Raw genomic sequence first — 23,099 nt, 5'->3', positions numbered from 1 at the left:
GTTCTTTTGTCATTTTTTCTGAAACAGTCTGTTGTCATTTATGTTCAATGTTTCTCTGACATGTAAAAATTTCATTAAAGAATCTGCAGGAAATAAACTCTTAATTTAACGAAAACTGGGTGAACTTCTCTCTGTCAACCCTTCATTCACCAACACAGATGCCATGTGTTACTATACTTGGAATGTGCATAAACAAGTTTATAGCCTACATTATGACCCAGATGAAGAAAAGGGGAGCAGGATGAAGATGTTCGCCCTTTTCTCTGTCTGAAACCTCTCTGAAAGCTGTCCTTCTTCTTTACGCATCCCCATTACCACATATTTCCTTACATATATGTGACAGGAATATTAGTCACACTCCAGTCATCATATGCACCATCATCAGGGCCTACTAGGCTAAAAGAAAGCATTGTTATTCAGGTCATGTGGTCGACCCCTGTGGGTTAGCAGAGAGAAAAGCTTCATAGAAAATGGCTTTCTGTCTAAAGCTCTTACAATTTGAGCTGACTTCAGCAAATTTCAGGGCATTAAGGGAAAGAACTGTCCTATCATATAAAAACACTGTTCCTTGGAATACCTGAAGTTAATGTGACCATTTTGAGCAAAAATGGACTGAGTAATTGGGCTAGTCAAATCTGGTCTTTTCTGGGCCGGGCTGTTCCTGGTATATCTGTTGACTGTCCTCTGGTCAGCTCTGGCAGCGTGTACCCTGAGGGCCTGTTATTTTGGGAGCTCAGCTGAGAAGAGATGACAACATCACGGACTGCTTAATCTGCTTACATTTCCTCAAGCACTCCCAGTGCACCCTGGGATCTACACTCTCGAAGTTGCCACTGTCACTGTTGCCTGTCCACGTGCATCGAATGCATGTGAACAGGCAATGTGAGGACGAACCCACAAACCATTCAGATCTGCACAGTTATTCTGTTAACAGTCATGTTCAGCAAGGTCAGTGGGAAGCATATGGAAAGCTCAAAGAGAGCCTAGAGCTTCACAATGTGAGAATCGACAGGATCGCATAACATGGATATTACATAGAGGATAGTCTGCATGTGGTTCCATTTGTGCCAAAGACATGAAAATTTGTTTTTGCGTCCACTGTCTATGTCTACTGAACGTGTTTTTGCGTCCACTGTCTATGTTTTGGGTCCATTGTCTATGTCTATTAAACGAGTTCATTGAACATTGGTTCATGTCTATGTACTACTAAGCAATATCTTCTCCGTGCCCATGCTGCTTTGATTATTACTTTGTATTTGCTTTGGGATGTACATGCTTGCTTTATGCTTAAAACTTTGCATTTGTCTTTATTATTGTCGTTTCCCCACGTCATCTCATTACGGCGTCAGAAAAGTCCCTAGCAACCATTGCTAGTGTCGTTTGCTACGTTGTTTCCCCATGTCGTCAAGAAAATCCTTACCAACCGTTGCTAGTGTCGTCAGCTCTGTCGTTTCCCAATGTCGTGTCCTTACATCTTGTCGTATTTCAAATTTTGCCAAAGTTGTCAGAAAAGTCCTTTGTATGGCCGGTAAATTGTTTCCTGTACTACCACTGAACGAACCAGGTTTAAAAAAAAAAAAAAACCTTCATTGATATTCCTGCCTACGCACATTGCCAGAAAGGGGGGGGGGGGTGCATGCGTACAATGGTTTCGCGTTCCCGATGCGTACAACATGAAAGCGTTGTACGTATGCAGCCCCCCCCCGTCTTTCTGGCAATGCGCGTTTGCAGGAATATCAATGAAGTTCATTTTAAAAAAAACGTGTTTGTCATGGTTAACGCTAGCGCCGGCTTTAAAAAACTTTTTTTCCGTTCGGCTGTAGTACAGGAAACAATTTACCGGCCGTACAAAGGACTTTTCTGACAACTTTGGCAAAATTTGAAAAACGACAAGATCTAACGACACGACATGGGGAAACGTCGTAGCTAACGACACTAGCAACGGTTGTTAAGGGCTTTCCTGACGACAAAGTAAGACGACAGGGGGTAACAACAATAACAAAGAAAAATGCAAAGTTTTAAACATAACGCATGAACCAATGTTCAATGAACTCGTTCAGTAGACATAGACAATGGACCAAAGACATAGACAGTGGACACAAAACCATAGCTTTGGCACTAATGGAACCTCATAAGTCTGTCTGTGTGTTGAAGTTATATGTTATCAGAAGGGTAAAACATGTAAGATTTTCAGATTTTTCTTTTTAGCTTCACCTGTTATCAGGTTAATTATATGTTACTAACATGTTCCTTCATGTTTAAAGACATTGCATCTTTGAAAGCTGAAACAGCCTTGAAAGGTCTATTTGAAAATGGTGTTAATTGTTTGATATCAATCTACGTTTTTTTGTTTTTTATGTTATTAAAGTTTATTGGTTTTACTAAATGCGGCATATGAGATTGGCAAGTTTTTTGTGTGCTGGCTAAATAGATTTCAGTGCATGCAATGCATGAATCATATAGGTTATTTTTGTAAGTATATAGCTCCAATGCCCGATTGCTAATACATTTAACATCAAAGCAATTTGAAACTGTTTAAAATGTTTAAAATGATATGTTAGTTAAAGTTATTAGCTTTGGTTTTTTCTAACAAAACTAGACTTAAACTTGTACTTTTTACACTACTTTGGAGAACTTAAATACATCTAGTGCAAAAAATAAGATAGATTTTTGTACTTTGTTAGACTGCTGAAAATATATTTTAGCACACTTAAGTACAAATAAGTAGTAGTATACTTAGTATACTAATATACTTAGTATACTAATATACTTAGTATACTTATATAAGTATACCAATAAATATTAGTATACCTGTATATTGATTGAGACACACAACACAATGAGTCTTTATGTGAACAAAATCCTATTGTCCTTTGTGAAACATGCACACAAATAGAACTCCCTTCTCAAGGCATGACAAAGGAAAAGAAATTGTAAAGTCAAAATAATAGAGTTTGCCTTTTTTACACGTGATTCCCTGGAAGAGATTTGTGTAAATGTTTTCTTCATGCACAACACTTATCAATAATGCAAGTAAAAGGTCAATGTCCTGAAGATTCAGGCCTGCTTTCGTATGTTAGCTGATGTTTAAACACAGGCCTAATGAGGTATGCTTTGCATGATTCTCAGTAACTATAATGAGTTGTTTTTGCTCTCACGTAACCCCAACGACGGCTGATGAGCCACTGCAAAATTTCTGGCCAAGAGTACGATAGGCACATCGGACAGAGGAGAGACTTGAAATTAGATGGCATGACGTCTAAGAATGCCTGGTTATGAAAGATGAGGAGTGAAACTAAGAATTATGCATATGTTAAGAGGTAAAGTTGGAGGCTTTTAATAGAGATAAGTCTGATGGAAAAGGCTTTTCATAACTGAAGACTCCTGCCACCATGATATATAGAAAGCAAATGGTATGATATGACAAAGTCTAAATGGGTTTTCTGAAGACTATATAAGATGGCTTTTTACAGGAGCATTCATCAAAATGGCACAGCTTTTCATTCGGAGGCAATTCAGCTTATGTTCTTTGTTATATTCTTGAATTCAACATCAACTCCCAACTACAGCTATTATTGAAAAAGCAAGTCATGCTCAACAGCAGAAATGTGTCCTTTTGTGGGCATCATTCACAGTGCTAATGCTGCAAGAATGCCTTCCTATTTCCTACTAGCCTGGCTACACAAAGGTTAAATTAGAGAGGGAGATAAACATTAAGATCAGTCACAGGTTATTTGTCCAGACATTCATCAGCGTGCAGACCGCTGCTGGATCAGACAGCTTCCTACAGCACATTTCAGAGTGGGAGAATAAGAGGGGAGTAAAAAAGGAGAAAGCTAGTCTCAGTGAAAGAAACCCTGTAGCCAAATGAGTTACATGAAGTGTGCATGCAAAACTGTATGCATGGACCTTGGTCATGAAGACCCTGGTCACGTAGTTTCCATGGAACAAACTGGGCATAAAAGAGAAGTCACTCCACAGACTTCTTGCTTTTATCCTTAAACAGATTTGTTTATGATTGGTAGCGCACTTTTAAAAATTTGACTTTTTTTTTTCAATAAATTGCTAAAATACTAAGCTCAATGTGCTTTTTCAAACAATTTACAGCATGGAAAATAAAAGAGTGATGTGCTATAAGACAGGAGAATGGCTATGACCTTGTGCAGCCAGTCCTGCATGTTGGCACATTCTGGAGCTGTGCAGTGCACACCAACACATCCATTTAAAGAAGCATGTGATTGTTTATGATGTTTAGGCATAATTTTGTTGACTGAACATATTTTGTTGACTAAAAGATCTTTGTTGGATTGAATTATCTGGCTGATCTTTGTTTTGGGCATTAGATAACATGCTGAAACACAATATTCTTTAACTGCACACAAACATGCACTGCCCTGATGAAGCAGACAGGAAAGCCAGTAGTAATGAGTAATGTTCAAATGTTCGGCTTTGAAGTGTTTGGTTTTATGAGAACAAACCCTGACCTTTCAAAATAATAGCTGGTTCCAGCCTCCCCGCCTCTTTAAAATTTTTAAAACCATTAGCTCACACAGGGAGTCTTATTGCTGCAGCTTGCTGTTAAATCTTTCAATTTAACCTATTACTGTGGAAAACAAAAAAATGATGTTAGCCTATTGACTCATTAAAAAAAAGACTGCTTACAAGAAGGTTGTGTTTGCAGAGAACTGTTTGATATTTAAAATGTGCAATTCATTAAAAAACATAAAACAAAAGTTCAGCTTTTTACTCTACTTGTGCTAATCCATGTCGATCATACTGTGATAAGTTGGCCCTGCAATAGACTGGCAACCTGTTCAGGGTGAGCCCCACCTTTGGCCAACAGAAGGTGGGTTGGCTCCAGCGACCCTGTGACTGCGGAAGGGATTAGGAAAATGGTTGGAGGGATGGACTGTGATAAATTCATACACTACTTAGGCTTGAATTACTTTGGTTGACTTCTTTAGACTAAGAAAATACATCGTTTATCACAGCAGGAAGTCTGTGGAGCTGCATGGAAAATTAATTTTCACTCACAGCCACAAAAATTGGTACATGAGTCTTAAAAAGCCAAATATAAACGCTTACATCACACCTAACTTACATCAATCCTGCCAGTGTAAATGTGAGACATGCCAGGAATATTAAAAGCCAACTTCTTCTGGAGTTGTCTATCACTCAAATCATCCATAACCACTGTATCCCTTTTGGGGTCACAGGAGCCTATCCTGGTTACTGTTGTCTGAAGACGGGGTAGACCCTGGACAGGTCACTGTCTGACACTACACAATCACACACTCACAGTCACTCCTAGGGACAATTTAGAGAGACCAATTAACCTATGAAGCATGTTTTTGGACTGTGGGAGGAAGCTGGATTGCCAGGAAAAAAAACCACCTACTCACATGGGAGAACATGCAAACTCCACACAGGACGGTCCCAGCTGGGATTCAAGCCAGGGTCTTCTCGCTGTGCGGTTAGAGCACTAACCACTGTGCCACCGTGCAGCCCTCTCTCAAATCAATGTTTATGAACAGACATCTTTTGAAAGCAGATTGTCTCAACTTCTCAAAATTAACTGTTCCAACTCACACGCGTGGTTTCAAATTCACACAGCACAAAAGGCAAAAGCCCGTCCTGGCCTGAACACATTCAAATGTTAGCTTAGGTTACCAGGGCAACACCAAAGGGCGGCCAAGTCTAAAATCAAAAAAGGCATGAAAACTGTCACACATCTCTATCAGTCCAAGACAAGAAAATTGTGCATTTTTTATTTTTAAAGTCTGACATGTAACAGCTGTGATGGTCAGCAGCAGGAACAGTGTCTTTCAGTGCTGCCTGCAGCTTTGATTGTGCCTTTATTACTTGGTTTACAATGCAAACAGAAAAGCACAGTTTCTCCTTTATTTTTAAAGTTTCCAACTGAAAGAAGACTGCTATTTGCAGCCTCCACAAAACACTTCAAAGGAGCCACAGCAGTGTTATTGAGTCCAACCTGAACCATTTAGAACCAACAGCAACAGTGTCAGAAAATCTGCCACCAATGGGTCATTTCAGCTTTTCTGCTTTCATCTTTGCTTCAAACAGCAGGCAGGGAGCCAGGACACAACTACTTATTAGAAAGCAGCAGTGGGCAGACAGAAATCACTTTGCAAAGACCAACAATTTAATTAATGAGGGCAAACCTTTAATAAGTTCAACTCAAAATAGTTAGGAAAACTAGTTTTAGACATCAACAACCCAGTAATAATGGCTGAGCTACTAACTTCCTATTAGCTGCAGTGTTTTAGATTCACTGGCACTGAAGCCTCTCAGCTTGTTAGTTTTTTCTTCAATGTCCTCTCAGCACATTTATTTGTTGTCAAACTGTCAAACTTATTTCTGTCCTTACAACTATTTATATCCATCTTGAAAAAAAAATGCTCTTATGTGTGCACACATAATATTATTTGCTTTACTTTCAAAGAGTGCACAGCAGTGTTGACAAGTGTGTGTGCGTGCACGTAGTGTGCAGAGCTGTGATACTCAGTCTGAAAAAGACTCCATGCTTTGTGTGCACTCTCAGCTTTTATCAGCCTAAAAATGAACTACAAAGGAGATCAAGCAAAAAAAATGACAGCAGGAAAAACAACGTCTGTACTCTGAAGTCCTATTCAGCCATGCAAAAATATGCACATCCCACCAAGATTTTTCAGGTATTTATCTTTTTATGAAGAAGTAACCAAATGTTGGCTGAAATGCAATCCTAGCTGTTCACTGTGTACTTTTTGACTCTGTGGTACCTTTTAACGTCTTTTAAAGTCCTATAATATCAAGAATATACAAATCTCATTCCAAAAGTATTTACTGAGTAAAAAGAGTTAAATTTAAATATTTTAGAGTTGCATTTTAATGCAAATTTTTTAACATTAGAATGGCAAGATAAGATGTCTTCCTTTTATAAAAGGGTATTTAAATATCATCTAAATGTTTACAGCATTTTGTAGAAGTCTGTCATTTTTTTATCATTTGTCACTAAATAATATTGCGTATTATCATAAACACAAACGCTCAAGTGATAGTTGTTTTTCTAAGTGGGCAGCAAACAAAACAGTACAACTGAAGAGATAAAATCTACAATCAGGGAATGTCAAAAAAAGCCTCTGAAAAAAAAAGTGGAAATCTGCAAAGTCACAAAGAAACCAGAAAATCCTTAATTTATGTAAAGGTACCAGTATATAAACACTTTCCGGTAATGGTAGTGAACGATGTGCATCCAGGTGGACTGGAAATATGTAAACCACTAAAGTGCAAGTGGTGACCTTTGGGTTGATATGAAATATAAATGTGTATGTTTAATTAAGTGTTTAATGTTGCATGGAAAATATTGTTGCAATTTGTTATAAAATGTACCATATATGCTTTCTGTTCAAATTAAGGTTAACTGATCACAAAATCATGCATGTAGCCCTGCAACAAAAAGGAAAAACCAATCACCTCCTTGCTGTGAAGCAACTCTCATAACCGCCACAACACCAGGCTTCGGATTATATATGGGATGAAAACTGTCACTTAGTGTGCTGCACAAATCTTCCCAGATGCTTTGGGCTGATGTTTGTATTAAAAATCATAAAAATAATTAACGGAATTTACATTTATTTTGTCCAGTTAACATGAGAGCTGTGAATAATGCTTGGAAAGAACTGTCCAGCTATAAATACTGGATAATAGCCAGCTGGGGCAGTTGTGTGTCTTAGTGTTTAGTGTGTTGTTTCAGTCTCCAGCTTGGATTGAGTCACCTGCTGCTCCACTGCTAGTGGTCATCACTGAGTATGCAGCTTGATTAGACTGCAGGGCCAGAACCTAGATACTTCCAAAAGTATCTTGTTGTATGACTATGTGTGTATGTGCAACAGTTGTTTTCAAATGACCATAGCAAGGCAAAGATAAAGAGTCAAAGACAAGAACACATAAATTCAGAATGAGATTGAGCAGCCATCTGCCCTTCCTAGCTTTGCATTCTGGAGCTCTGATCACTCTGCCACCCACATGAACATGAGATCCACTAAGGCACACTAAACATAATTGCTTCACACATTAAAGTGAGAGGCACTGTGCATGTCCCCAGAGCTTTTATCTCCTCACTTATCAGCTTTGCACAGACCTGTGAAGAGCATGTTCAACAATTTGTGAATGATCAAAAGAATGAATGAATAAACTTTAGGCTGCCAAAGTGAAATCATAGGAATTGATGCGAAAGTCTCACAGAGAAAGTGGAACAAGTTTATTTTAAACCTCTAAGCAAAAACAACTAAAATTTTGAAATAAACATGACAAAAAATGTTTTTTTGACTTTTTTTGCCATCCTGCTTCTGACAGCTGAGGAAACGAGTGTTGTTTTATTAAATGTGATGACTGATTTCAGAGGGTGTGAGGACAGCCTCCACACAGTGTTAAAAACACATCGCACCAAAGGTTCCCTCAGGGTTTGAACTGTTCTCCCTTCAAAGGAAAACAACTAAGCCCCAGACCTATGGAAGACACTATGGTCAGATTAGTATCACCTGAGAAGTTATTCAAATCCACAACCATGACCAATAATCAGGTTTTTTTTTTTTTACAAATGGAAACGTGAAGATCCAATTATAAGAAAAAGTTTCAAAGCCGAACACTGTACATGTTTTTTAGACCACAGTAAATACTTGTCCTTCTCATATGACATCAGTTTTTAAAAACTCCATTATTGAAGCTTTTGGACAATTTCAAAAAAAGATCTACCACACTTCCAGGAAATCCGAGTCGTTGTTAGTTCTCTTTGAATGTCATGCCATCCATTTTGGCCACAGCCCGATTTCTTCCCAGCCAATCACATTCAGAATTTTGCCTTTAAATTCATGGTGTTCAATTCTTCGCATTCCAGACATTTTTGCCAGCCCTCCTCTATCCTATTCACCACCTGGAATGATGCTCTAGGATGGTCTGGCTTTAAAAACCATCAGCGTCTGGACTCTGCAGTTCATTCATCTATGGGTTGAGTTTATCCCATGCATCTAAAGCTTCACCTGCAGTGAACCTAATGACAAAGACTTATTTCTCTCTGCACGTCTTTCTGTATTACAATTACCTGTATTCCTATTATATCTATTTTATTGAAATAATTGTCAAGGGATTCTACAGTACAGCAGCAATAGTAACTTATGGTTTTCTGTTATAATACATGTGATGTTTGCAGAACTAAGCAATGCATTCTAATTTTATCAAGACCAGACTGTACTTTTGCTCTTCTTTAGGTTTGTGAGGTCAGTTGGAATAATCGGTAAACATATGTTTGCTCTATCTGTCCATCTGTGTCATGTCTATAAAAGTCTGTTTGCAAAGTGTTGTAAAATTCTGGAAACATTTGAAGAAGCTTTCAATATTCCTTGCATAAAGGTAAGGTTTTTTTTTTGTCTCAAAACAATAAATTAACAATAAAAAATAAACCCATCAAACAAATATGTTGTGAAAATTTCACAGTTTAGTTTCTGTGAGACACAAAATGCAAGAAATACACAGTTTTCTGAAGGGTTGATGATCCGTGACACAAACTGTAGCTCAACGGAAACATTTTGGGTGCAGAAATGTTGCGCAACACAAGCACATTTCACTGGATCTTTTTGAAGCATTTTAATTCAGTGTGACTCCAAGAGAAGTTTGTCACTTATTTATTATTCCATAAGTTTTTTTCTACAAATTAATTACAATTTGAGACAGCCAAATTTTTAACCTCAAATCGACACAGGAAACTTATTCTACTGGCTGTCTTTGTTATATTTAGTAAATTAAATGTACCGGTAACTGAAGCTTTAATCAGCTGACCGATGTAACCCTGGGTGTGTTGTTGCAGAGAGTCAATGTTCGTTCATCTCTGGAAAAAATAGCTTCACTTGACACCAAAAACCATGAAAACTTGGGAAATTCTAAGCCAAGATGTGCAGTCCAAGACACCTGTACTTGACATGGATTTTTGTGAATATGATGACTTAAATTTTATTTGAGGTTGAAGATTGATTCACATATGGGTGTGGTCTAGTAATTGACAGGCAATCATTAAATTGTCAGGTCCAGAACGACACCTGCCTTTCATTTTCCATTTTCGGAAACCAAGTGTCTGATAATGTCACATTCAGCTGACACATAACTGACCACAGGACTGAGATACTGCTTTCAAATCAGCCCAAGGCAAATACGTCATGGGATCACATGGTTTGTCCCTTCCTGAAATGTCTTAATCAATAGTCTGCAGTCATGTGACCACCTTGGCCCACCAGGAGGGTAAAACTGGGATTTATGATGTGGGATTGCGTGCTCCAGAAAGGGAAAATATGAGTCTGAATTTTATAACAGAAGTCCTGACCTTTTCTTTTCTCAAGAAGGGTATTCTCGCATTTATAGGCTAGCATCTGCAGGACAACTGCAGCTTTCTGCTAGCCCAGCTGACAGTTCAATAAGACGGTGCCATCAAGTGAACGATCAATAGGCACTTAGTAACACATGAAACAGATGCTATCAATTGTTCACTGTTCTACATTTTGAAAGTTTACCCAAAAAAGAAAGTTCTGTCGGTAGTTGTTTACTAACACGCAGGAATTGCCACCATGAATAAGTAACCTCCCTTCAGCATGTTCCCGTCGTTGACAGGCATGCTCTGAAGGTTACCGTTACGCAAAAGTCCTTGTGCTCTTACATGACAAGCATGCGTCACGAGGATGAACACCACTTGATTACACAGCTAACCAGCTACAGGGACATGGTGGACAGTAAAGGTCATCAACACAACTGCTGAAGATTCAGCAGAAACGTTCAAATTATAGTTTGTCAGTGTCAGAATAAAACTGGAATCCCACATGTCAAAGATAGACTTAACAAGATAATGGTTGAGGTTATCAACGGTTAAACAAAGCTGAATCAGTCATGGGTTTTAGTGCACAACCTTTTCATGGCGCCAGCAGCATTGTTGTCCTCTTTAGGGAAAGCAGCTCCGCTGCTATGGATTACTCTCAGATCAGTGCCTGCCATTTCTCCCTCCATCCATCTCTTCCTCCCTTTGCTTAACTCTCCATCACTTCATATGTTTCCCTCTCTGTGTAGTGCAGTGTTGGCAGAGCATTGTCTCCTCTAATTACATCGAAAATGACGTGATCCTTCACAGAGAACCTCTCTGACGCCTGACAACAGAAAGGCAAAGTTTGTCAGGTAGGAAACTGAATCACAATGCAGTTGACACAGGCCCTGGCCTGTGAGGTCAAAGGGTTATTCAGCTCTGATAAAATGTGTTTGCATCACATCAATTCTAAAGAAACATACCAGAATGATCAGATCTGAAAAAGGTTTTGGCGCTTCCTCTCCTAGATGAAGTTTTGTTGTTGTAACACCATTCTGTTAAGTATTATCAGTGCATGGCTTGCCCACACATTTTGGCACAGACTAGCAGAAATGAGGGGGCTGGATAACACAAGGAGGAGCAGCAAGACTGCATCAAGAGACAATGATTCAATTGTGTTTTTGTCATATGTCACTCTTGTTATGGGTTCACTTGTTCCTTACTCATCGTGGCTACCTAGTTACTGTTACTTCTCAATATTTCACTACAGAATGCCCAGTAACCCTTGTGCTATCCTATGGGGTCAAGATGACCATTGACGTGTTCTCCCTACCCCATGGTAAAGGTGGAGAGGATTTCATGTAATGCATGGACACCAGTGAAGATCACAAATCATTGAAGAAAAAAGTTCAGCGCACTGTCTTGTAGGGTCTAGATGACCCAACTCCCAACGTTAAAGTGCCAAGGATAGCACAAGGGTTAAGAAATCAAAGCTTCTTTTTTTTTTTTTTCTAACAGAATTTTAAAGCTTTCTGCCCAAACTTTGTAACATTGAAGGGTGTTATCTAAATTATTATTCAAATCTTATTACTATTATTATTTGATTTTAATGAAATGCAAATTAAAATCTAGATTTAAAATGAACCTTATAGAGGATTAGTCATACCCACAGGTAATCATGCACAGCTAAGGTGGTGATTTTCCAACTGTGAGGCGTCTTCACAAATCTGATTCATTTTTAAGATTACATAACCAACAAGCAGAGCTTCCACGGTTATTAGGCAGAGAGACAGACCAAAAGATGGCTTTAGACAGGCTGTCCTATCATTATGTGGAGGGATGTAAGTTTCTGGCTCCTCTTCGCCACTTCCTGTTTCTGTAACTTTAGCTTATATGTTGTTGCATCCCTGAAAAAGGGAATCAGTAAAAGTGACTTTCCTGACTATTGTGTGAAATCTCTCTGTTTAAAAATCTAGATTTGCATGTAAAGTATTTATAAAATTCAGTACAATTCTAGGACAAAATAAAAGGAAAAACAGCAGGAACAAAGCTGCCAGTAGGTTTTCTCTTCAGGTGCACAATGCAGGTTAAACCTTTTCTGTTGGCTTTGACCACTTGAAATCATGTTCTATAAGCTGTCAGCATAAATGTGTTTAACAAAATAATGTTAAAGCATGATGTTGTTTTAAACTGAGCATGTAGATTTTTTGGTTCTTCTTTGCTGCCGTGTCTTTATTTAGGTGCCACTCTCTTTGAGCCAGGACCATATCTTCATCTGAGCTATTTTTACCAGAAACTGTGGCACTCGTCTCTTCATAAATGATCAAATAAGTTCTAGTAATGATATGGCTATATTTAGACAACTAAATATAATTTGGATGCAAAACGTTTATAAATAATAAAGTATATAAATAAAAACGGAAGTTATTTTTATATTTCCCACTCCAATCATCATTTGATCTATTCTAAAAATGTTCCCAGTGGTCTTGTAATTACGATTATGCTGTTTTTAAGCAAAATAAAAAAAACTGTTATTTCTGGGACAGTTTTTGCAGAGCGGCAGTAGTTCATAAGAAATTCACCTCGGAGTTGTGAATGGGACTGTTGGTAGGCCTACCCTCAATTCCCATCATCCCTTTATTTAGACTCTTTCCTGTTAGTTTACAGACCTTCACAATCCCAATTTAACATTACATTACAATATTCCCAAAATATTGGAGCTATCCAGCTGTACATTTTTGAGCCAGCTGCCAGATGGACGGAGAAAATTAAGACTTATATGCCATGGATCTATTCGTCCACAAAAGGATGCATCGGAATGGAGCGGAGCAACAAAGTTTTGGCCCATTGACTGTGGCATGTACGTCACATCTACAAGCTTTTTCCAACAAAATGATAGAGAAAACTGAAAACTCATACAGAAGATGGATTTTCCTACAAAAATCAGTTAAGAGGAAGTTATATTTAAACTCAATGTCATCTATAAATAAGTAAAGCTTTCATATAAAAGTTGTCAAGTGAAAAGCCTCTTTTTTCCTTTAAAAAAGCTTCGAAGTTGCTGTGGAGTGAAAAAAAAGTCGAGTTCCTTTAAATTACAGCGCAGTGAACCTGCTCATTTGCTCTTGCCTTCCCACCCTTCATTTTCTAATCAAGTGTGTCTGTCCACACACATTCTCTGAGAGGCTTACAAAAGATGTGTGCGGGAGCCCGTTTGATGTAGTCTGCAGCCCTGTCATTCCCAGTCTAAGAACACAACCACCACTCCTATTGTATTGGGGTTTTGTTGGATTGGCGGCATCTCATTATGCAGACGATATCTCCCTGATGATGATGAAGAGGAGGCAGGCATGAGGCTTTCTGCTCCAGACTGTGTAAAGTTGGCTCCAGGGACCAGTGAAGGATCGCTGCTATACTTAGCTATCATCCAAACAGAGTGTGTATTCTCTGTTCATTTGAACATTTTAATAAACGCTGCATAGTTTTGCACTGAGAGTTCGTAAATACTACTAACTATAATACATATATGGGGTGGGCCCTTTCCCTCAATTCACTTGTAAGGTTCACTGTATTACTAGTGCCTCATGCAGTAACAGATAATTTTATCCAGATGTCTATGATGCTTTTCTGATGCTGGGATTATATGTCCCATGCCATTCTCTGTCACCATCAGTGACAGAGAATGTGGAGGGGATCAGAACAAGTTCAGAATTCTTGGAATTAACTCCCTGGGAGTGCAAAACAGCTCAGTTTTTGTGTTTCAACGCAAAACAAAGCTAGATTCACATTTAGTTACTTTAACAGAAACCTGTTTCTGAAGGTTCTTACAGTTTTCGGACAATGTAGGGGATATGTTGTTCTGTGTCTGCTGAAAGAGTCTGTATCTTTGTTTTAATTCTTGAGTTTTTTACTTATTGTTTAGTTGTTTAGGTTCTGTTGCTGCAGGCCTCAGATTTAAGGTTGTTTTCAGGACAACAACCTTCCTACAATATAGATTTTCTATATTATTTTGTACTTCTCAGGACTCAACTCTGTCTATGGATCCTAAAGTCTGCTTGCGGTTAAATCACATATATGGTAAGCCTTTTGCTTTCCTCTGTTGTATTATTGATTTATTATGTACGTTATTTAATTACCTCTGAAAGTGATGAATGATTATTTTCATTTTCTTTGCTGAAGTAAAACTCAAACACATCAAGTTTGCATTAATGAAGACACTTAACAACTTAAACAAAGCAGTGTTTCCTCTCCATGTTCAGTTTCCAGATCTATTCCAGGTGAAAATGTTCAAAACATCACTGTCAGTATTTCAGTGGAAGAATCAAATAACCTTTATGTAAAATGATGATACAAATGTTGCAGATGAGAGTTCAGCAGACAAGCTTACCTTGTCATCTTACACTATGGCTTTGAGAAATTTTGATTTTACTTTTTGTGTTTGTACTTTTACTCCATTTATTTTGTTACCATTACTTGGATTTATATTGGAAACCTACATTTATTTATAAGAAAAATATTTATAGCCAGCTTTTAGGTCCAACAGTCATTTTAGAGCTGATTTGCATAGCATTCACTGTCCAAAAGTGCCATCTTTCACTTTAAAATAATCTCACATTTTCTGGGGAGAAAGGGATTTGAAATACACTACTTTTAATCTGTGGATATTCATAAATGATTCTTGCTATCCCAAGAAAAATTTTTCAAGCTTTTTGGGGCATGTGAGAGTATTTTCCTCAATATTATAAAAATTGAAACATTTCAAAGCATGGGAAGTGAGTGGCGCCCTGTGTACCTTGCACTGAAAATCACTTGTGGGATTGCGAAAACGAAAGAGCCTGTTAATCCTGTTAGCTATTCATTGCTCATCTATACAGGGTCTCAGCGGTCAGCTGCCCGGGGTTTACCTGGTGACTCTCACGACAGAGACCAAGACATTGTGCAAACTTAACCCTGCTGTTACTGCATGAAAAATGCAAAGGCATGTGTCCTTATAGGCATCTGCAGCATTTTTTATGAGTATTGCATCCTGTCAATTTATCAAAAAGATGTTTTCAGAGTTTAATTGAATGCTGGAATAGTAAAGTTGTTTGACACTTTTTTTTAAAGTTTCAACACCATTTCTTCATTGTTTTTAGAATAAAACTGTCTTTGAATAGTTTTCTCCCAAAGGATGATGCTGTAAAAGTCTGAATGAGTTAAGAAACTATCAGTAATCCGAATCCTCTTCCTGCACATTGTCATAAAACAATTTCATGAGCAGACTTTTCTTTTCTGACCTGACCTTTTCTAAACCTGTTAGTTACAACTGGTCCAACTTTACTTTCCGATTTTTCGTCCTTTGCATTAATCCCTTTTAATTTTCACCAACTTTAATGAGTTCATGTCTACAGCATTTATTAATCCTGAGCCTGATTTAAAGCCCAGACATTTTCAGTTTCTTAATTTTCAAATGCTGCTCAAATAAAAAAAAAATCCACTTTTTAATCTTTAAATGACAATAACATTAGGAGATGATGTCCCAGACCCACAGGGCTTTGAACATAAGGTCTTTGTTGAGAAATTTATATAGCTTCCACTGTGACCTCGGGGTGCTGCAATTGTTACTGTCCCCTTTATTGTGATCCCAAATCCTCAGAATGTTGTGTAATATCACGCACATTACTTTTTATATTGTATTTTTCCATACAAGGTTTGCTTTTTGCTATGCAAGAAGAATCATAAGCCTATGAAAAAAATACCTCCTAGCTCCTGCATATGACACATTCTGTGCAGAATCTTAAAGTGAGCTCAGGATGGTGGGAACACTTGCAGACAAATGACTCAGAAGTGCCACATGCTCAGCTGAACACGTGAGTTCTCCCCTCATTTCAGACAGTTAACAGCTTTTGATTTGCTGTGTTTCCATTAACGCAGAGTTGGACTGTGATATGTTTGGAAAGAGGATTATACAAGGAGAAACTGATACTGACATTTGTCTTCTCTCCAAACCAAGGTGACGAAGACAAAATCATTCACTTGCACCCCTTCAAATTAAAAGCAGGAACCAAATAAATTACATATTTAAGAACTACATTCTGCTGATGTAATCTACGTTCAATTTAGCAGAATAGGCCACAGAGAAAACTGTCTTGCCGCCCACGTTTTTCCCGATTACAGCTCCAAACTTACATTAGGACTTAACCTCACATGGCTTTCCAGAGTCACAGGATTGGGGGCAAATGCAGCAACTCCACCCAGAAATGCATCACAACTCTAGCCTTGATTTGTAGTTATCTGTCAGTTTGACACACATAACCACAATTATGGAGGATTATATTTAGTTGGGATTAACTACAGTAACATGAAGTGCTTTTCTGAAAGTAAATTGCAATAATCCAAACTCTGCAGGTAGAGGATAATCCAGCGTTTATTTTTGCTGAGTTGTGATTTATGCAATTATTTTGATGGATTCATTCAAGAGGAAATTAGATCACTACTGTGAATTCTGATCAGCATCAATGGGCAAAATAAACCAAAAGCAGGTTGCAGCATCACAATTGTCTATTTAGCAACGAAAGAATTAAAACTGAATCTAATTCAGGAGGAAACTTAATTATCCTAACAGTTGGAGAAATTTTTTTTAACATGCTTAGGATGGATGGACGATCATCAAACTTGTTAGTTTATCTTTTGATTTGTTCAAACTCACAGCTACAATGCTGTTGTTCTTTGACTTTCTTAGATACATGGGATGCCATGTGGAATTTTGTGGACGCTCAGATGTGGAAATATTTTTGGTCATTTGGTTAATGAGGATTGAAATCTTTAATCCCTCTGAGTAAGAATGTTTGCAGAGGAACCAAAATGATGCAATCAACTTCATGTCTGTCGTGAGGAGGATAACCACTTCAAGACATGATGAGATTTACAATAAAAGATCCCTGAGGACAGCACAAGCCCGCTGAGTGCCAGCGAAGAGTGGAGGGACACCGTCGACATTCTTCACCTGCTCCGTGGGCCGTCAAATTAACAACCAGAGGATGCATGTTCCAAAATAAACCCAGAACACCGCTCATAGCTGTTCTCAGAAAACATGTAACTCAGTAGATTACCAGCAGCAAGCTGACTAATGCACCAGAGATTTCATGGGCAGAACACTTGTGGGAGTGATGACCGAGCAAAAATTGTTCAATTCCTAACCAGGAGGACCACAGAAGAAAGGTTCATCCTTAAATCATAATACAGTGTTTTTGGATTTTACTGGCAAGTAATTATCTGCAAAATTACAGAACTTTGTCTTCCTGAAAACACATCGTAGATGCCAAGGTGCGGTTCACAGCTGTCGCATTTTTGTCCCTTTAATTGAAAAGTCAAATAGACATGGCCTTGACATTCTCAAACAGTAAACAGGTAGCCGATTGAAAGACGCAAAGTGGCAGATCACTGATGGCGCTCAAAGCCAGTTTCCTCTGGGCAGCACCTCCGGATCTGTGTCAGTACCGGGAAATCCTCTCTCCACAAGCAATCTCACCAAAATGACACTGGCATGTCCTCACCAACCTCACTGACTTCACAGGAGACAAATTATGGAGAAACAAATTCAAAACTACAATCAGAACTTTGAAATTTCCTTTCAGTTTCTTGTGGTATTAAATCATTTAAAGTAATATACTTTGTTATGATTACAATAAGAAGACAATACATTTTGCAGTAAACAGCGACAAACTTTGATAGAAAATGATCACAACCTGTTTTTACAAAGATTCTAGAAAATCTCATATAAAATTTTAAAAAGAGGCTAATTCAGGAAAAAAAGGGCCTTAAACATTCCCTGCCTAGAACCAAAAAATTAATCAAGTTTTCCAATATACTTTTGGATGTTTGAAAAAGTTCTGTTTGTGACGCAGAAAGTGAAACGGGCGGGCCAAATCTCCCTATCATCTCCATTTCTATGCATCCACATGGCAGACAAACAGATTCATCTTCGTCTTTGTTTTCCTTGTCTGAACTGAAATATGGCTTAAAACTGTACAGCTGGATAACTTAGATACTCGCCAATTCTTGTTGCACCGCTAATGTTAGCTTGGCTTTGTGCGGGGCTGTAAATTAGCAGGAGTGTGTAAACAAAGGGATGATGGGAAATCGGTGGAGGGTTACTTCAGTGTCAACCAGCCCACAACTCAGAGGTGAATTCCTGATGAACTTCCGCAGAAAATAAGTTTTAAAAAACAACAAAGGTTTATTTATTTAGGCTAAAAACGGCATAATCATAATTATAAGACCACTGGAAGCACTTTGAAAATAGATCAAAATGTATTTGGAGTGGTACTTTAAAGGCCGGATGACTTCCATCAGATCCAGAAGAAGCGGCACTTCTGACTCATTAAAAAGCTGATTTAGATGATTTCAGAGACAGGTTTTGAACGGTTGACCATTACTGACAGACCCTAGTGACCCTGTGAGCAGTTCTGCTGATGTTTGAGTCAGGTGCCTGCTCTGGGATTAATGAAGCAGTTTCTAACTCCTCTCTAGACATTCACTGATTCAGTGACTGAATTAATCTGCCAGCAAATATGCAAGACTAATGCCTCCTGCTATCTCATATCTACAGTTTGGGGCAGACATGAATCCGGTGGCTGACACTTGCAGACCAAAAGGGAAGTATACATCAATGATGGAACCTCAGGGAAAGGCCAGAAGCTCAGGCAAAGTTATTTGCTCATGTAAATGAATTACGGGCAAGAAATCTGCAAAATTGCAATAAAATGTGACCATAAAACCGTACAAGCTGGTACTTAGTGAGCAGAATTAAAACTTGACTTGATTTGTATTACCACTATGACGGCAAACAGTTAGGATGAAAATGTCTCCAAAACTGATGCACACTGCAGCTCAGAGTCATGTACACATGTGTGCATGAGTGATGTGAGGCTTCAGACTGACATGAAGCTGAGAGTGTGTGCGTCAGACAGGCTGTGACACATCTCTTTGTCTGAACTTCGCCTCACCAGGACAGGGGAAACCAACACGTGATTAATAGGTGTTGATACAGGAGCTCAGATTCAAAGCGGCTCCTTCTTCCCAACCATCTCTTTCTCTGCTTGTCCCTGCAAGTTTCCTGTTTTCACATGACAGAATGCCCTGTGACTAATCTGAGTGAGCCACTGAGACAGAGAACAGACATCTGTCACGAAACTCATTCTCACCAGCACAAAGAAATCTCTTTACCAAGGGGATAGCGAGGCCCAAAATAACAATTTTAGTGTTATTTGTGTTATTTTGAGAGGAGATTGTTATGTCATACAGTTTTGAATTTAATTTCATTTCCAGGAGTCATCCCAGCATGCAGCAACATCCAGACACTCAAAATTTACTTCACTTTTTTGTCTAATTTCTTTTCTCAAAAAAAAAGATCTGCATACTGATTTAAATGCTTTCAGGTCAAAAGCAGTGCATTATTTAAGAGATGAGCTTTGGATTATTCTGATACAACTTCACTCTTAAATAACAACAAGTGGGATTAATGGAATAGTTGACCTATTAGTAAAATGACTGATTTGACTTGTTTCAGGATTAGAGGACTGTTTTTTTTTTTCTAGAAGTCATGAATTAGCAGGATATAATCACGTGGGGACTGTTGCCCTGGTATAACTTGCACTTGGTAGTTACCATTATTGCTGCAGGATCAGCAGAATTTTAAACATATTTTTTCTTGTGTTATCTTTTTTGTAGTTTCCAATGTGGTAAGGTACCTGATGAGGGACAACAAGTGAGTCTCCACTTGATGAAAAATTGTGGATTTTTTTTGTAATCTTATTTTTATATAAAAAAACAAGTTCTCTTAAAGGATTTTGGACGATTTTAAGATTATTATTATTTATTTATTGGGTGATCCATATTTTCTAGAGATTACAGTCCGAAATACGTTTCTACAGCTTTTTTAGTAACAGAGACTATTTGACTCTTCATTTTTTTACAGACTTGGGGCATAATCTCGGTTCTTAAACACTACAATCGAGAAAAAAGACGCAGATGTATTTCTGTGCGTAAAGTGCCGCGCATAAAACGGGGTCCCATTAGTCCCGCCACGTTTCTCTGGCAACCTTTCCTCCACTGCGTCTCCATGGCAATAAATAGGCAGTTTACTTCCTTTCTTGGTTGAAGTGTGGGGTATCATTGCTACGTCACGGGTCATAATCTCACGTTACGAGACCCAAAAGGCAATTTTGGTTTTTGTGGACACGATGAGAGCGTGGATGCGTACAAAGGGACGTTTCAGCAGGAGCCACGCGACAACAAAAGGACGTCAGCATCAATATTTCATCGAAACAAATGTATTTTTTTATGAAAAATCACATTTAATTAGGATTCACTTTAGTTCCTAAATAGCTCTATAGTGTCCAGACATTCAAGTGCAGGGGAATTTTAAAGCAGAGCATCAGCAGCGCGGCCCGCTGGCGCACATGCCTACCACATGCATCGTGCTGGTGATGCTTCACTCTCCAGTCGCTGCTATTGTTAACCTAAAGGGGGGGATCCATGCAGGGAGAGGATGGATGTCTGTTCGCGTTAGCAGCTGACAGATCACCGTGCAGAGGCAAGGCTCGCCTCTTACCCTTGGAAGCATCCTTGTCTTCTTTAGACTTCGCCACTTTTCCGCTCATAGATCCCAGTTTGGATGTGTAAATCCCGGCTTAGATAAGAATCGAAATCCTCTTTTTTGCGGGGTGTCCTCAATGAAATCCTGACCAAAGGTTCCAGGTGCTGAGATAAGGTTTCTGCGGGGAGAGAAACAACAATCACTTCATTTTTAAGAGATGAAAGCAGCTTTTGCAGATGCTTTTTAACGCAGCAAAAACAAAGGACAAGAGGAAGCCACACGGGATGCGGGATGATAATCAATAATACACTAATGAAAACATCCAACTATTGATGATCAGTGAAGCCACTCACAGACGCGTCACAGAGAAAGAACAAGACTGTGAGCATCCTCAGATGCAACCCACCTTATCTCCTCCACGTTTTCTGCTACATCAATGCACATTGATGAAAGGAAACGTCCCCACCACCAATCTCGTTATGGTGCATAAAAAAAAATCTATTCGCAACCCACTGGGACAAAGCCACCATCAAAGAGAAGGAAAGGTTGCAGAATGGAGCGCAGGTGTTTTTTTTTTCTTCTTCTTCTTCTTGTTCTCCTTCTCCTATTTGAAGTCAAACACTGAATCGTAGCCCACTATCAAACAAACCCCGAGAGAGATGCCATCCAGCGCAGCTTCTTCCTGCGACCAGCTCTGTTTTTTTTGTCGTCAGTGAGGCTCAGCTCCAAACGCTCAGCGGGAATCAACAGGATATGAGAGCGCTCCACCCGCTCCAGCACCGGTTCACGCCGCGGACGCTTGTTTTCTGACCCCACAATCGCTGCTGTGATGCAAACGAGGCGCTCCATCCATAAGTGGCGTGCGCGTGTGAGAGCCCTGCTGTCGATGCGGTGAATAATTACAGTAGGAGCTGCTGCTGCTGCTGTTACTGCTGCTGCATGGCGCGCACCATCTTGCTGTTGCTCTCATTCAGCAGCCTTTGCAGGCAACGCGTTAGCTCATTCACATCCAGCCTGCACGTCTGGTTCCTGAGCTGAACCAGCTCTGATTCTAAAAAAAAAATCCGCTCTGGAGACAAAATCTACCAAATTAAAGGTTAAATCAGGCACCTGCTGTTAGAAAGGAATAATTCTGACTGAGATTCTAACGTTTTTTGAATTGCTTTTATTGGTTTAATATCAGTTACTCTGATAATCCTAAAATAATGCATCATTGCCTAAATATGTTTGAAGAGGAAAAAATCTACCTTTTTTATATGAACCAAACTTTAATTTTGAAACTACATTTATGTCTTTATTTGTAGTCCACATCTAAATATATGTGTGTGTAATTTAAAATAAATTATGTCAGAGTTGTTTGAAACAATCAGAGAACTTATGTAATTAAAAGTCTTAACTTTAATAAAGGAGTAAAAAACAAGAACAGTCACCACCTTTGTGAGCATTTTATCTATTTTTAAAATCATTCAGCTTTGGTTATCTTTTGATATCAAATCCTTTATTGGTTACATAAGTGGTTCATCCATAAACACTTACCTTCAAGGCAGATCCCCGTGGAAACGCTCAAACTCCACACATTTACTTGGTCACAGGCTCCACTGAAATCTTCAGAAAAATAAAACAATTATGACTGTTTTTATGAAGAATTTCTGTCCAATCCCAGCCCAGTTGTGTAGTTGGTCCTGCAGGTCTCCTCCTCTTTTGAAAAAGACCTGATGGCTTAGGGTTACAAGATCTTTATGGCTATTTTTAGGAGAAACTGGAGCCCCTTCAAACTTCCTTCACTTGCTCGAATCTTCCTGATGCATTTTCAACACTCGCTAGGCCCTTTAAAGAGGTTCTTTGCCTTGAATAGTTCAATCTTTACTATTTTGTCAAAAGGTAGTTTAAGAATCAGATTTTGAGCCACATAACATAAAGAATTGAGAATCAACAAGTTTTAGTGACGGCTATATGGGCCTAGTAGTAACAACAAAGACACTGATCTGACCCAATTGATCATTTATTAAAAGTTTAGGTTTGAAAAAAACATTTGAATAACACAAAAAGTTGTGTTGAAAAAAGATTTTAAATAAAAAGTAAACTGAAAAATGGCTTTTGTTTTTAAAAAGCCATGTGTTCGTGCAACACCACTTTTTAATTAATGCGGTAGAAATTATGATTCTGGGATATCCTGATCAGAGT

The 23,099-nt window shown here is 38.6% G+C and overlaps 1 protein-coding gene across 4 annotated transcripts in view; it reads right to left on the bottom strand.

Moving 5' to 3' along the window:
* fgf13a (fibroblast growth factor 13a) overlaps window positions 1-22,629 on the bottom strand; it is a 101,094-nt gene extending 78,465 nt beyond the window's left edge. Inside the window, exons 1-2 of one of the 4 annotated variants that reach the window (XM_011479950.4) lie at window positions 22,452-22,629; window positions 20,931-21,093 (exon numbers count right to left, since the gene is read on the bottom strand). In XM_011479950.4, the coding sequence (XP_011478252.1) occupies window positions 20,931-20,979 (49 nt within the window). In that variant the 5' untranslated portion in view covers window positions 20,980-21,093; window positions 22,452-22,629. Of the gene's footprint in view, window positions 1-20,930; window positions 21,094-21,321; window positions 21,963-22,451 lie in introns of those variants that run through there. The other 3 variants (XM_020706451.3, XM_004073108.5, XM_078953989.1) reach the window with 3 other exon arrangements.
* Between the last annotated feature and the right edge of the window lie 470 nt (window positions 22,630-23,099).

The sequence above is a fragment of the Oryzias latipes genome, chromosome 10, assembly GCF_053564925.1.
Source record: "Oryzias latipes strain Hd-rR chromosome 10, Olatipes_Hd-rR_3.1".
Lineage (NCBI taxonomy): Eukaryota > Metazoa > Chordata > Actinopteri > Beloniformes > Adrianichthyidae > Oryzias > Oryzias latipes.
The sequence above is the reverse complement of the archived record's forward strand: the minus strand, read 5'-3'. Positions and strand labels throughout refer to the sequence as shown.